At 42.3% G+C, this 13,415-nt stretch overlaps 1 protein-coding gene across 8 annotated transcripts in view; it reads left to right on the forward strand.

Annotated features, from left to right (window-relative positions):
- Positions 1–2,731: 2,731 nt before the first annotated feature.
- MAP4K3 (mitogen-activated protein kinase kinase kinase kinase 3) overlaps positions 2,732–13,415 on the forward strand; it is a 196,629-nt gene continuing 185,945 nt past the window's right edge. For 3 of the 8 annotated variants that reach the window (XM_045079190.1, XM_045079192.1, XM_045079194.1), the window contains exon 1: positions 2,734–3,183. In XM_045079190.1, the coding sequence (XP_044935125.1) occupies positions 3,088–3,183 (96 nt within the window). In that variant the 5' untranslated portion in view covers positions 2,734–3,087. Of the gene's footprint in view, positions 3,184–13,415 lie in introns of all 8 variants that reach the window. The other 5 variants (XM_045079191.1, XM_045079193.1, XM_045079198.1 and 2 more) reach the window with 3 other exon arrangements.

Here is a 13,415-nt window from a genome sequence, read left to right on the forward strand (position 1 = left end):
TGCCTGTACCTCAAAAAATTATGATAATAAAACCTATGTCATCAACTTGTTGTGAGAATTAAATGAGATAACACATGGGAAGTACTTGGCTCAGTTCCAGGCACCTTGTAAGCCCCTGGTGATGTTAGATATCACTATTGTTTTTATTATTGTAACGGTAGCTCACTAGCACAATCTCAAACACAGTGAGTGGCTTTTGGAAGCAGTGAGTTTCCTTTTCCTGAAGGTATTCATGTAGTAGTAAATTCAGGAGAGATGCTGTAGAAGCAGTTCTTGAATTGAAAAGATTAGATGACTTCTAAGGATGCTTCTAATCATAGAAGAGGGAAACTATTTCTCGGATTCAAAGAAAGTGTGATCATTAGTGTTACTTCTAGCAAAGTTGAGGAACATTGGGAAGAGGAAAAACAAAGACATCAGATTTGGCATCTGCATGTATATATTACAAAGAACGAAATATTTTATTCTTTGTGAGCAGTTAATTGCAAAAGCCCTTTTATTTATGCTGTAACCCACATAGCAAATCAGGCCCTTACATGAAAATCAATCCTTTTTCAAAAGGAATAGCTTGGTCCTGCCAAAATGGAACAAACAAAACCTTAAAGACTTGTTTGAGCCCTACTGAAATGTCTTTCCCCTTTGAAAGAAATCTATTAGTGATGCAAATGCAAAGTTATCTGCACAGATGATAATCCTAGCAAACAAAACAGTGAAACTATTACCAGGTTCTCACGCCGAGAATTTGGCTTTCCAGCATTAAAAAGGCAAAGAAAGAAAGCAGAACTGATTCCTATTTGGGATAGATTATTAGGTCTGCTTATCTGAATCCTGGACTAATTATTCTCATGTTTGGCTTAAAGAGGCCAAACAATTCTCCAAATGTGGACAAGCTGAAGAAAGACCTGCAGTCCGGGTCCCCTGCAAGTGCTGTAAACAGAGAAAAGCAAGAATGGAATAACATTTATATTTAGGAGTTTAATTCTCAAGATACCTGAGCCTTAAGGTGAGATCTAGCTAGAAAAAATCCAATGATAAACACTCACGTGGTAGTATCTTAAGAGATGAGCACATATTACTGATGCTTTGATTAAAAATTAGACAATTGGGGGCACCTGGGTGGCTCAGTGGGTTGAAGCCTCTGCCTTTGGCTCAGGTTATGATCCCGGGGTCTTGGGATTGAGCCCCCTATTGTATGGACTCTCTGCTCAGCAGGGAGCCTGCGTCCCCCCCCCTTTCTCTCTCTGCCTGCCTCTCTGCCTACTTGTCATCTCTGTCAAATAAATAAAATGTTTTTAAAAAAATAGACAATTGGAAGGCTTCTTGTATAGGTGAAGAGATGGTCATTTTCCAACATCTTTTAGTCAATACCTACTCAGATAAACAACTTATTTGAGAACTTAACATGCAATCTTACTGTAGGTAAAAGGACTGAAAACATAAAAATGTATGAGACAGTTAACTGTAAGTATAGTGGTGGACTATTACTATTATTTAAGTTTTATAGTTTATTCTTAAGTGTTGATAAGGCTCAGTAGTTTCTTCGGCTCAATTCTCAGGGTCCTGGGATCCCGCAGGCTCTTGGAAACACTACTTGTGATTTCTCTCTGTCAAATAAATAAATAAAATCTTTAAAAAAAAAAAAAAAAAAAAAGAATGTGTGGTGCCTATGGATATTAAGCAGGTATTTCTGAAGCAAAACTCAAGATAGTATCATCCAAGTGGCCATCACCTATTTCGTTAAAGCTTTTGGAAATGCCTAGTGGGCAATGGGCAGTTTCTTGAGAACAGAAAATTAACCCTCCACTTCTTGGACAAGTATTAATAGTTGAGCTGGTGTCCACAGAGATCGGATGTCATGCTCACAATCTGGGTCTCACGCCGGGTGGGGCTTTCGGTGGGTAAACTCAAGAGCTTCCGCCTCATCATGTGTTTACATTTCAGGAGCAGGATGAATCTTGCTCACGCTCCACCCTCCACCACCTCTCCTTTGCAAGGCTGCTCCACGGGTTGCACTGTCCCCGCCCCGGTCTTTGATAATCCAGCGTCTCCAGAGGTCAATCACTGCTTCAGTTCTAGACTCTATGCTTCCTTCCCACGCCCTCCACTCGGGCTGGTGGGCGGCCGCTCAGCGTGTTTTTCCCCCCGAGTTTCCCACGCCCTATCCACCCCACACGCCTCCTGGCTGCTCTCCAGGCCTGCCCTCTTTTGCACCCCGGCAGGCCAGCTCCAAGGGCTCCTGGCCGGTGTCAAAGCAAGCACTTTCCTCAGGGCCACCCCTTCTCCGCGGCCCTAGAAAGTCTCTGGTAATCGGCTGTGTCCTGTGTGTAGGTGCTTCTGAAAATAAGTTGGGGACACTGGCTGCCTTGCAAATTAAAACTACACTGCCTGCATAGGGTCGGGACGTGATACAGGAACGTCCAACTTGGCCGTTCGGGGAGTCAGAAGCGAATACGAGCTACTTTCTCCCCCCATCTCCCCCCCGTCCTTCCCCTACCCCCAAATCACCGCGGACCCCGGGGCAGTCACGCCTGCTCAGCAAGACTCGGCCGCTGTCAAGCGCGGGTCGGCGACCCCGGAACGCCGCGCGAGTTCGGGGTCCGGCGCTGCAGGGCCGCCCGCCCACGCCCGGCAGGCGCGCGAAGCCGGAGCGCGCACGGAGCCGCACGCGCGCGGGGCCGAAGAGCGCTCCTTCCGGGATCGCGGCTGCGCAGTCGGGCGGGAGCCGGGAAAAGGGGGAGGAGGGTGGAGGAGCCGGAGTAAGGGGAGGGGGAGGAGCGGCGAAGGCGGAAGCCATGTTGGAGTTGCACCCCGAGCGAGGGGCTGCGAGTGTTCTCCTCTCCTTGTGGGTGTGACCCGGGTTCGGCGCGGCGGCGGGCTGCGGGGGCGGGGACGGTTAGCCCGGGCGGCAGCGGCGGCGGCGGCGGCGGCGTGAGAGGAGCGGCGGCGGCGGCGGCCGCAGCGTGGAGCCGGGCGATTGTGACCGCCGGGGGAGCAGGGGGCCGGCCGCGGCTCCCACTCTCCGTGTGGCCCCCTGAGCGCCCCCCCTCCCCTGCCCGGGAGGGAGGCGGGGGGCACCCGGGGCCCGCCATGAACCCCGGCTTCGATCTGTCCCGCCGGAATCCGCAGGAGGACTTCGAGCTGATTCAGCGCATCGGCAGCGGCACCTACGGCGACGTCTACAAGGTAAGGGCGAGGGGCCGCGCGCCGGCGAGGCCGCGGGGTCGGGACCCGCCGCGGGGAGGGCTGGGGGCGCCGCCGCCGCCGTCTGGGCGCCCGCGTCTGCGCTTCCCCTCTGCAGGAGACGCGGGCGCCCGGGAGCTGGGGGGTGGGGGGCGGGGAGGAGCGGGCGCCCGAGGCTTCGCTGCCTGGGAACGAACAAAGGGCCAAAGGGGTAACCCCGAGACCTCGGAGCCCTTACCTGAGTTGCTCCCCTTGGACGCGCGGTGCCCGGGAAGGGCTGGACGCGAGCCGGCCGCTCTGCTCAGCACAGCGCGGAGAGGGTCTGGCCGTTTGTTGCATTGGCTGGGTCCGTGCGACGAACCAGACGGCGGGGGTTTGGCGTGTGTCAGACCTGTGCTCGTCAGACGGACCTGGGACGGTCCGCTGTAGGTCTGGCACCGCAGACCACCGGGCCGGGCGGCAGTTAGCACACCGGGGCAGCCTCCACCCACAGCCCCCCGACCTTTCACCTCTTAGCATCCGCGTACCATCTTCTTTTGATTTCCCGAGTATTGACTTTCGTTTGTAAAAGATATCTAGTTAGTATGATTTTCTTCCCCCGGTTTGGAGGAAAAAGCAACTTTTTTTTCTTCCTAATCTAATTGGACTATGATGCTTCATGAAACTGGCTTTTGTCGATGACACATAAAATTCAGCCTTTTTTTTTTTTTTTAAGTTAATTGAATACTCAGGAAAGTATTTGACTAGGTTAGAATTCAAAGTCCATTAGTAGTGCAGCATTGCTGTTGTAGACGGACCCCTTCTAAATGTGGGAGATAAATCACTGTTCCCTGGCCAGTTCAACTCTTGGCCTCGCAGAGACTGCCAAGAAGCGAATAGTGCCAAATGTGGCAGCAGTCTTGATTTAGTTGTGTATCTTCTTACTGGTGACTGAAGGGGAACTCGTCCTGTTTCACATAACATATGAGAAAATTTTACTTTGGAAAGTTTAGTTCTAACTAAACTTTCTGCCCATGTTTAAGCAATAGGGTTTTTGCTTTTACTTCAGTGCGAGATGTGTGGTGACTCACAGTGCAGCCAGGATTCTCCATTAGTCTTGTTTTGTGGATCATTTTGCTGCCTGTCATCATTTGTCTCATCAGTTTTGCTTATAAGATAACACAGGTGTTTTGTGTACACCTATTATGTGTAAGGTACTGGCATCGAAGTACTTGGGTTGTAGCAGGCAGGAAAAGGTAGACATATTCCTAAATCTTACCTGGAGTTTATATTGGGGGTGGGGAGAGGAACACTAAACAACCACTTAGATTATTTTATTGCAGTTTATTTTGTGCTGCCCAGGAGAAAAGAGGATTAAGATTAGGGTTATGAGAGCATGTAACAGGAGGAGCTGATCTCCTTTTGGGAGTCAGAGGCAATGGGGAGAGAAGATTATGCCAGATAGAGGGAGCATAATCTGTGAAGGCTGTGAGGCCCCAAGGAACAGCGGTAAGGATTTGAGAGGCCTCAGTGGCTTGAGCAGTCAGAGAAAGAGAATGGCTCTAGATCATACAGGCCCCTTAGGTCTTTAAGGCGGGCAGTTTTTTCTTTAGGACAATGGGGAGCCATTGTAGGTTTTTATGTAGAGGAGTAAAATTGAATTTAAAAGATCTACCTGTACTGTAGTGTAGATTGGAGGAGAACGAATAGTTAGGCAGCAGCCACTGCAGTAGTCCAGGTAAGAATAACGACTGCTGTGTTTTGGACTTGAAAGTTGAAGTGAATGGATCCAAATAGATCAGAAGTGTTGGGAGTCTAGTTATATTCAGTTGAAAAGTTAACTAAAACTTTACTAGTGGCTAAGTCTTAGGTGGCAGTGTGTACAGTAAGTTCTTTTCGAGTTCTTTACAAAAATAATTGGTTGTGTATTTACTATATTTAGAAAAAAACAGCTGGTAGTTAAGCCACATGATTAAAAAGTAAAAAAAAAAAAAATTAGGGCCTGTAGTTTCCTAAGGACATCTAAGTGCAATACAGGTATAAGTTGATTACTCTTGTCATCCATTTAAAGTAATGATAATGAGAACTAACATATATTGAGTGCTTATTATTTGCTAGGCACTGCTCTTAAGATTTTTTCATGTATTAATTTACTTACTCCTTATAGCAACCCTGTGAAATAGGTGCTCTTATTAACTCCATTTTGCATTTGAGGAAATTGAGGCACAAGGGAGTTGTAGTAACTTGCCCAAGTTCATAAGTGGCAAAGCCACAGTTTGAATCTTACACTTTAGAGACTGCATTTTTTATTTTATTTTATTTTACTTTGAGAGAGACCACAAGCAGGGGGAGGTGGAGAAGGAGAGGGACGAGTAGACTCCCCGCTGAGTGGGAAGCCCCACATGGACTTGATCCCAGGACTCTGAGATCATGACCTGATGCCGAAGTCAGATGCTTAACTGACTGAGCCACCCAGGAGCCCAGAGACTGCATTCTTAACAGTAGCACTACTGACTCTGTAAAGATAGGATATGGGCATATAACATAAATTTCTCCAGTGGAGAAATTAAGGCACATCTTTAGTTCAGTATGTGAGTTGTAGCCATACTCTATATTACAGTGGATGTTTTAGTAGTAATTGGAATACCTAACTCCTGCTGTGCAGCCAGGCCTCATTGTTTTTGTAGAGTCGGCCAAGTGGACATCAGATAATAGACGCTTGATCTCCACCTGCCAGACTCTGCCCATACCAGGGGCCCAAAGCAGAGAAACTCTATGTGCTTTTGGCATTATACCCCCTGCTTGCTAAATAACTAACCCAAAGCTTAAGCTGCTTGTATTTTTGTCTGTAATCATGTCCACGTGTAAAGATAATGGATTTTTTTGTATTTGTTTTACTGTTTTAGATTTTTCTTATTTATACAAATTGTGTTGATTAGAGAGGAGTGTATTAGAGGGTTTGTTTTCAAAAGCCAGTATGTATAATTTGCTCCTTAATTTGTGTTTAGGTGCTAAAAATGGAATGATCAGATTAAGTAAGTAAGTTAGAGACCTCATTATTTATAGTCACTCTTAGAAGGTGGGTGTTTCAAGGGATTTTTATTTTAAAAACTGTATCCTACCCAGTGTAGTAATATGCTTATCCAAGGTGTCATGGCTTAAAAAACACTGAAGTAGAATATGGAAGATCTGGAATTTATTAGCTCTGTGGCCTCGTAAAATCATTTAGCCTTTCAGCTGTTTTGTTGTGAAGGTGTTGTCATCATATGCCCTTCTGTTTTTGACTTGAGTTTTAATCACCCAGTAAGTTTTCATGTTTTCAAGGCCAAAAAATATAAGTACACATTTTCTCTGCAATATCTTAAAGTACATGGAAAATATAGTTTTAAAAAAGTCATACTTTTAAATGTCTTGTAACTGTATGGCTTTCATCTGTGAGATGAAGTGTTTGTAGCCAGGGTTACCTGGGGACCTAGGAAAAGACTAAAGAGCTCAGTGGTTGGGCCTCAGGAGGCCTGTGAAGCCCTCTGAAATTAATAGGCTTAGTATTGTGTGTGTGTGTGTGTGTTTTCTGTAGAGATAGCTTTATAGCGTTCATCACATTTACCAAAAAGAAAAGAATGAATCATCTTTAGGTTTGTCATTTCAAAGAGTTCTCTTGGAGAAATTTGGTGGTTCTATACAAGATCACATGATCAATATCTGCTAGCATTTAATAGAATTTTCACACTCATTTTTCAGTTGGATTTGCCTTATTCCTACCCCAGGTCTTGATGTTTTTCTAGACTTATTGCTGGAGATAAGCTGAAGATACTAAAGCTGGAGATGGGGTAAGGCAAGGGTGTTTGAAAGACCAGTTCTTACTACTGTGTTTCTAAGGAAGCATCTTGTCTAGTCTCACGACTTAAGCTTGATCCCTGTGAATGACCCCCATGCCTCCAGCTTGTGCTTCCTGCTCAGCTCCTGAGCCCATTGTCTCTACCTGACCTCTTCGTAGACTACATCTGCTCTAGTTTTGGACAGCTTGCTAAGATTTGGGACCTTGGAATCATTTTTTATTCTGGACAGGATCTGGTAGGCATTTCAAAATTGCTATGAGTATACTGAAGACAGAGAAGTCATATGGTAAAGAAACCTGTTTAATGTTGCTTAATCCAGCAAACTCCAAACTTAATTGACTGTGGGATTCTTTTTATTCGTAATACATATTGCTTGTCCTTAGAATTAGTGTCTTGTAGAGAACATGCTTTGGGAATGTCGATACTGATTTTATCTGTATGTGATTGGAAGCCATTCCCCACGAAGCAGAGGCTGCAATGTTGCTAAGCTCTAAAGCCATTCACATGGTAGGTAGTCTATGTAAACAAACTCTCTGAAGGCCGACAGGAGAAAAATGGAAGATTGGGCAGTGAAATGAGGAAATTATTTTGTTCAAGCATTTAGTGAATTGTCTTGGCTTATTTGTAGTTTTGTATCTTTCAAGGTGTTCTGATTAGTATCATCAAAGACTAATTCTTTCATTGTAGTCAGTGTTTATAAAACAGGAAAACTCCATTCTGAAACCTAACTCCTGTTGAGGAACATGAATATCTTAAGCATTTAGAAAAGAATGGCTGAAGGTAAAACATGATTGTCTGGGATTATGCTTATTTTTTTGCTTTCAAGGAAGACAAAGTCTAGAGGGACCTGAGGAAAGGGTCCTAAACTTCAGAAAGCTTGTTTGAGTATTTAAGGTAAATTAAGGTAGAATTTTCCAGCCTCAGTATTTATTTGGGATGGAAAGTGACAGTGGAACAGATTGTGGGTCATTTCTCCTGAGAGCTTTAAAAAAAACCCAGAAGAAAAGATTAACTTACTTTAACATGGATCTGATCCCTTAAAGGAAGTGCTCAACTCCAGGATTTGGTGTGTATATGTATTTACCTGCGAAAGAACATCTAATAGGTTATTTTGCATGGAGAGTGAATAGTTGCTGGTTCTCTCTTAAGGGTACATTGAACAACCATCCTACACTGAGCAGCTATAATATGGAAGGAAATGTGTTAAAGACTGAGAGGTGGAGAAAAATGACAAGACTTGGTGCTTGGTATTTATAAGGACATAAAATGTGTACCTACTTTTAGCTATCATAGTTTGAGATCAAAACCTTGTTGATTTCTTCTCTTGTAGCATGTTAACACTCTTACTGGCTGAGAGATTGTCTAGATACTCCATAATCTGGATAACCGACCTCTCCTTAGCTTAGCAGAGTGGTTTAAGAGCTGGGCTCTGGAGTCAGACTGGCTGGTTTCACCACCATTAGCTTATTTTACTTCACCGCCATTAGATTACTTTAATCCTTTCCTTTGTGCCTCAATTTACTCAACTGTAACGAGGAGATGCTTAGAATAGTGTTTAGGACTGTGCCCGACATACAATACTCTGTAATCATTAATTACTGTGGTATCATTTATTATTATATATTTTTCCTGCTACTGTCCTTGCTTCTCATGCTCCTGCTCAGGCTTTTTGTACTTGATGTTCTGGGCCTGAATTCTGCCCTCCTCCAATAGCTGTATGGTTTACTTCTTCATTTCCCTTGGGTCTTAGCTCAGGTGTCACCTTTAAATGTGTTTGTTCCTTATCACCCTGAAGGAAACCAAACCTTACTCTCATTTTCTGTGTTTAGCAGGGATGAATCCAGATTTTGTAGGGCTTGAAGTTTGTGTAATTTGGGGGGCTCTCATTAAGTAAACAAGTTAAATGAGAATAAAAAGTTTGGTATTAAAGTGAATATTTACTTAGAGTGAAAAAAGATGTGCCAACAAGATGTTTTAACCTTAGAGTCCGGTCCTTTTCGTCTGAGGTTTCTTTAGGCATTTACTGAGAAATGCTCTCATAAAATGCTCCCAGTTAGCATCCTGGCTGCTACTGGTCACCTTCTATGGCATTCTGCATGTCCCAGTAATTCTCAGCACTCACAGAGGTTCATGTGAGTGAGGGAGGCCAAACTTGGAGATCTGTTAGCTTTATAGACAGTTTATCTCTGTTCTTCCCCTAATTTTCATTTTTATTATGAGCTCTGTCACCTTCTACTTAGTTGTGTATTACCTTTTTCTTCCTACTAGAGTGTAAATCCAGGAAGCTGGTGGTTTTGTTTTGTTCACTGCTGTGTTGTAGACCCTGGAAGAGTACCTGGGACATATTTGACTCTCAGTACTTATTTGTGGAATGAATGAATGAACTGACTTGAAGGGGGACAAACCATTATGCAACATGAGTTTAGAGAAGGGAGATCATTGTTTCTGGTTGGGAGAAATCATAGCAGGTTTTGCAGAAAAGATGGTATTGGGTTTAACTAGAGTTCTGCCAGTGGTAGGTACAGAACAATTTAAGCACTGTGGATTATTATTAGGCCTAAACTAAATCAGCAGGCTTAATGTAGCTTTTGCATATTGAGTGATGTCATTCCTATTTTGTGCATATGAAGATAACTCTGTCACTTTAAACTAAAGACCTTAAGTGACTAGTGAATATTTACAGCTGTTACATTTTTTTTTTTAAGATTTTATTTATTTATTTGACAGAGATCACAAGTAGGCAGAGAGGCAGGCAGAGAGAGAAAGCAGGAAGCAGGCTCCCCACAGAGCAGAGAGTTCAGGCTGCCTTGACCTGAGATTATAGGTTTGGATTCCTAGTGTGACAATGTATTTTTTACTTTCGTCCTTAAACTCTGTGGAAGAATTTTAGATTTGACTATGAATTTTAGTTATGTTCAAATAAGATATTAATTTTGTTTGATTAGAGTCTTCTTAGAAGTTTGAGATGGTCATCCATCCTCTCCTGGTCAAAGAATCTTCCTACATTGCCTGTAGACTAAAGTACAGTCTTGTAAGCCAAACATTCAAGGCCCTGTCCTTTTTGCCCCCTGGCCTCTAAGAGTAAGTTAAGTTTAGGTGGCTGGGAGGGGTCAGGGAGAGAGGGGAAGTAGGCAGGGAAGGGAATGGGATTGTTGGTCTTCCCAGGTGTGTGTAACGACAGAGGTGGATAAAGTCTTGGGGACTAACACAGAAGGCTTGTGTTGGGGAGCATGGAGAAGTAAGGTGTACTAGATAAGATAGGGTCACTTTATAAACTTGGAAACTGGATAAAGTCATTTAGATATGACGTGGTAGGATGTTGAGAGCTTTAAAGGTTTCTGTAGAAGGAGTAATGTTGGAAGGGCTCATTATCATTCTGACCATCATGATGAGAATGGATCAGAGAGGAAAGATGGAAATATCTGTTAAATAGAACCTGCAATTCTCAAACTTTTTGGTCTACAGCCGTACCACCCTGAACACGACTGATCTCAAACTTTTTGGTTTCAGAGCCCCTTTACACCATTGAGAACCCCAAGATTATGTATGCTAGTTATATCTGTTGCTATTGACTCTATTAGCACTTACACCTGAGAAGTTTAGTACTTGGTTAAATAGAAGACATTCTCAATTCTACCTTTTTTTTTTTTTTTAAAGATTTTATTTATTTGTCGGGGAGAGAGAGAGGGTGCATGCATGCGGTATACGCACAAGCAGGGGGAGCAGCAGGCAGAGGGAGAAGCAGGATCCGTGCTGGCAAGGAGCCCGATATAGGACTTGATCCCAGGACCCTGGGATCATGACCTGAGCTGTAGTAGATGCTTTAACTGACTGAGCCACCCAGGTGCCCCATCATTAGTTCATTTTCAATAAAATGTCAGGTATCTAAGCATGAATAACCAATTCCTCAGTTCTTTCAAATAAAAATGGTGTTGTATGGGAAAAGTGGTTAGTTCAGTTTGCAACTGAAAATCACACATGCTGTTCTTTGAGCTGACCATTGTACTTTGGTATGCAGTGGAAATGTTTTATGTATTTTCCTCAAATAGAATAACAGGGTTATTATTAAGGGTTATGTATTAAGGGTTATGTATTAAGGGTTAGGAGTTAAGGTTATGCATTAAGGGTTAGGAGTTAATAAGATTAATAATATTTGTGCTTCAATAAGGACATTCTTCAGTTTCTTCAGTGAAACTGGCTTTTTTTTTTTTTCTCTTAGAGTGCATGGCAGTGAAGAATACGGTGATTGGTAGTGCATTTTGGGGCCACTGCTCTGATGTCAAGGCACCAGCAGTTTTATCACCATTGCTTTTGCTCTATTGTGCAAGTATCAATATGGTAAAATGGGGCAAATAACATTTTAATATTGTCATGAAAATCATTTTGACCTTTCAGACCTTCAGGAAAGTATCCTAAGGGCTCTCAGGGATTCACAGAATTGTGCTAGCTTATATGGAGGAAACAAAGGATGCGGCAAGTGATGATGGAGCAAACAAAGTGAAAAGCAGTAAAGAACGGAATGGAAGGGATTGATGAGAATCATCTTAGAGAAACATTTGATGGGGCTTTGTGAAGAAATATGATGGAAAAGTTGATTTGAAGAGAACTTCAAAATTTTAAGCCCAACAGAGGAGCACATAAAATAATTTGTTCAAATAAATTAGTAGTGGGAGAATGATGTTAGTTACGAAGACAATATTAGAAAATAAAGAGGTATCTGTGAGATTTTGTTTCCTTATTTTCTTGCGGTAATTTCTTTAAGGAAACACTAATGTAAATTTTCCTTTTTCTGTGGACTGTAACAATTCTTTAGCAGTGTCTTTAAGACTAATGGAAATTGATAAGGGTCAGTACCGTTCTCTCAGCTCTTACTGATGGATTACCAGGAAGACCTGCAAAGATGTCTTCCTGTCAAAGGGTGCCACAGATTTGGAAGGTAACTGATGTAGGAATTCAATATGGGCTAGATATTTTTCCTGTGGCATACATTTTTTTAAAAAGATTTATTCATTTTTTTAGAGAGAGCACCGTCAGGGTGAGAGGGGCAGAGGAAGAGTGTCTCAAGCAGACTCTGCAGTGAGTGCAGAGCCCAACATGGCCTTGATCTCATCACCGGGAGATCATGTCCTGAGCTGAAACCAAGAGTCGAACACTAAATTAAATGCACCACCCAGGCACCCCTATCATGGCATACATTTTAAAGATTTTCTTGTTTTGTTCTTATTATGACATGTATTATGTGTACATATACCTTTTTAAATAATAATAATTTGAGAAATAATGATTTAACTCTCAAGAACTAAATATTATTTTGATGTATTTTCTTCTGTCTTTTTATAGACAAATATTTTATAAAGCTTGTGTGCTGTTATATATTTCTAAAATAAAATTAGAGTTTACTTATGGTGAAATGGATCTTGTTTCAGTTAGAAGAGTTTTGACATACATAAAACTGTGTAACCCACATCCTTATTAAGGTAGAACATTTCCTTAACCTCAGAGAGGTTCACCTTCCCAGTGAGTCTCACATCCCTCGTCCCCATAGCAATCACTGTTCTGATTTGTTACTGTAAAAGCTCTTTTAGAACTTCATGTAAATGAATTAGGAAGGAATTGTCTTTGCACCTTTGAGGATACATACATGGGGATATTCTGGACTGTTTTGTTCCTTTGAGCTGTATGGCTGTACTTCTACCAGTGCATCACTATATTGCTTACCATTGCTTAATGGACAGTCTTGGATTCAGGTAATGAGTCCTCCAGCTTTGTTCTATTTTTTCAGAATTGTTCCATTTATTTTAAGCCCTTTGTTTTTTCCATATGAATTTTAGAATCACTTTTCTAATTATATAAAAAATTCTGCTGGGATTTTGTTTTAACTTTTTATTTTGAAGTAATTATAAACTCATAGGAAGTTGCGAAAAGAGTGCGAAGAGGTCTCGTATATACCGAACATCCACCTTCTCCCAATAGTGACATCTTTTTATATGACTGTAGTGCATTATCAAAACCAGGAGCTTGATTGCCACAGTGCAATTAACTAGACCTTAGATTTCACCACTTTTTGCGTCCTCTCATTTTCTTTTCGTGTCTTTGTGCATAATTTTGTGACATTTTATCACGTAGATAGCCTGCTGGGATTTTATTGGAATTATGTAGGATTTGCAGTCAGTTTGTGGAAATTTGAGATCATAACAGCATTGAGTCGTCTGATGTGTGAATATGTTATTTCTCTCCATTTAGTTAGGTCTTCTTTATCTTACCAATGTTTTGTTTTTCTTTTAACTTCTAAATTTTATCCCTAGCTTTTTCTTCTAATATTGTGGTAAAAGATAGCTATTATGTAATACTTCTTCAAGATGGTGTGGTAGTCAGAATGTGGGGCACATATTCAGTTTTTATTAAAATCTTTGTTGT

Source organism: Mustela putorius, unplaced genomic scaffold, assembly GCF_011764305.1.
Source record: "Mustela putorius furo isolate JIRA1106 unplaced genomic scaffold, ASM1176430v1.1 tig00000281_pilon_pilon_pilon, whole genome shotgun sequence".
In the NCBI taxonomy this organism is placed as follows: Eukaryota; Metazoa; Chordata; class Mammalia; order Carnivora; family Mustelidae; genus Mustela; species Mustela putorius.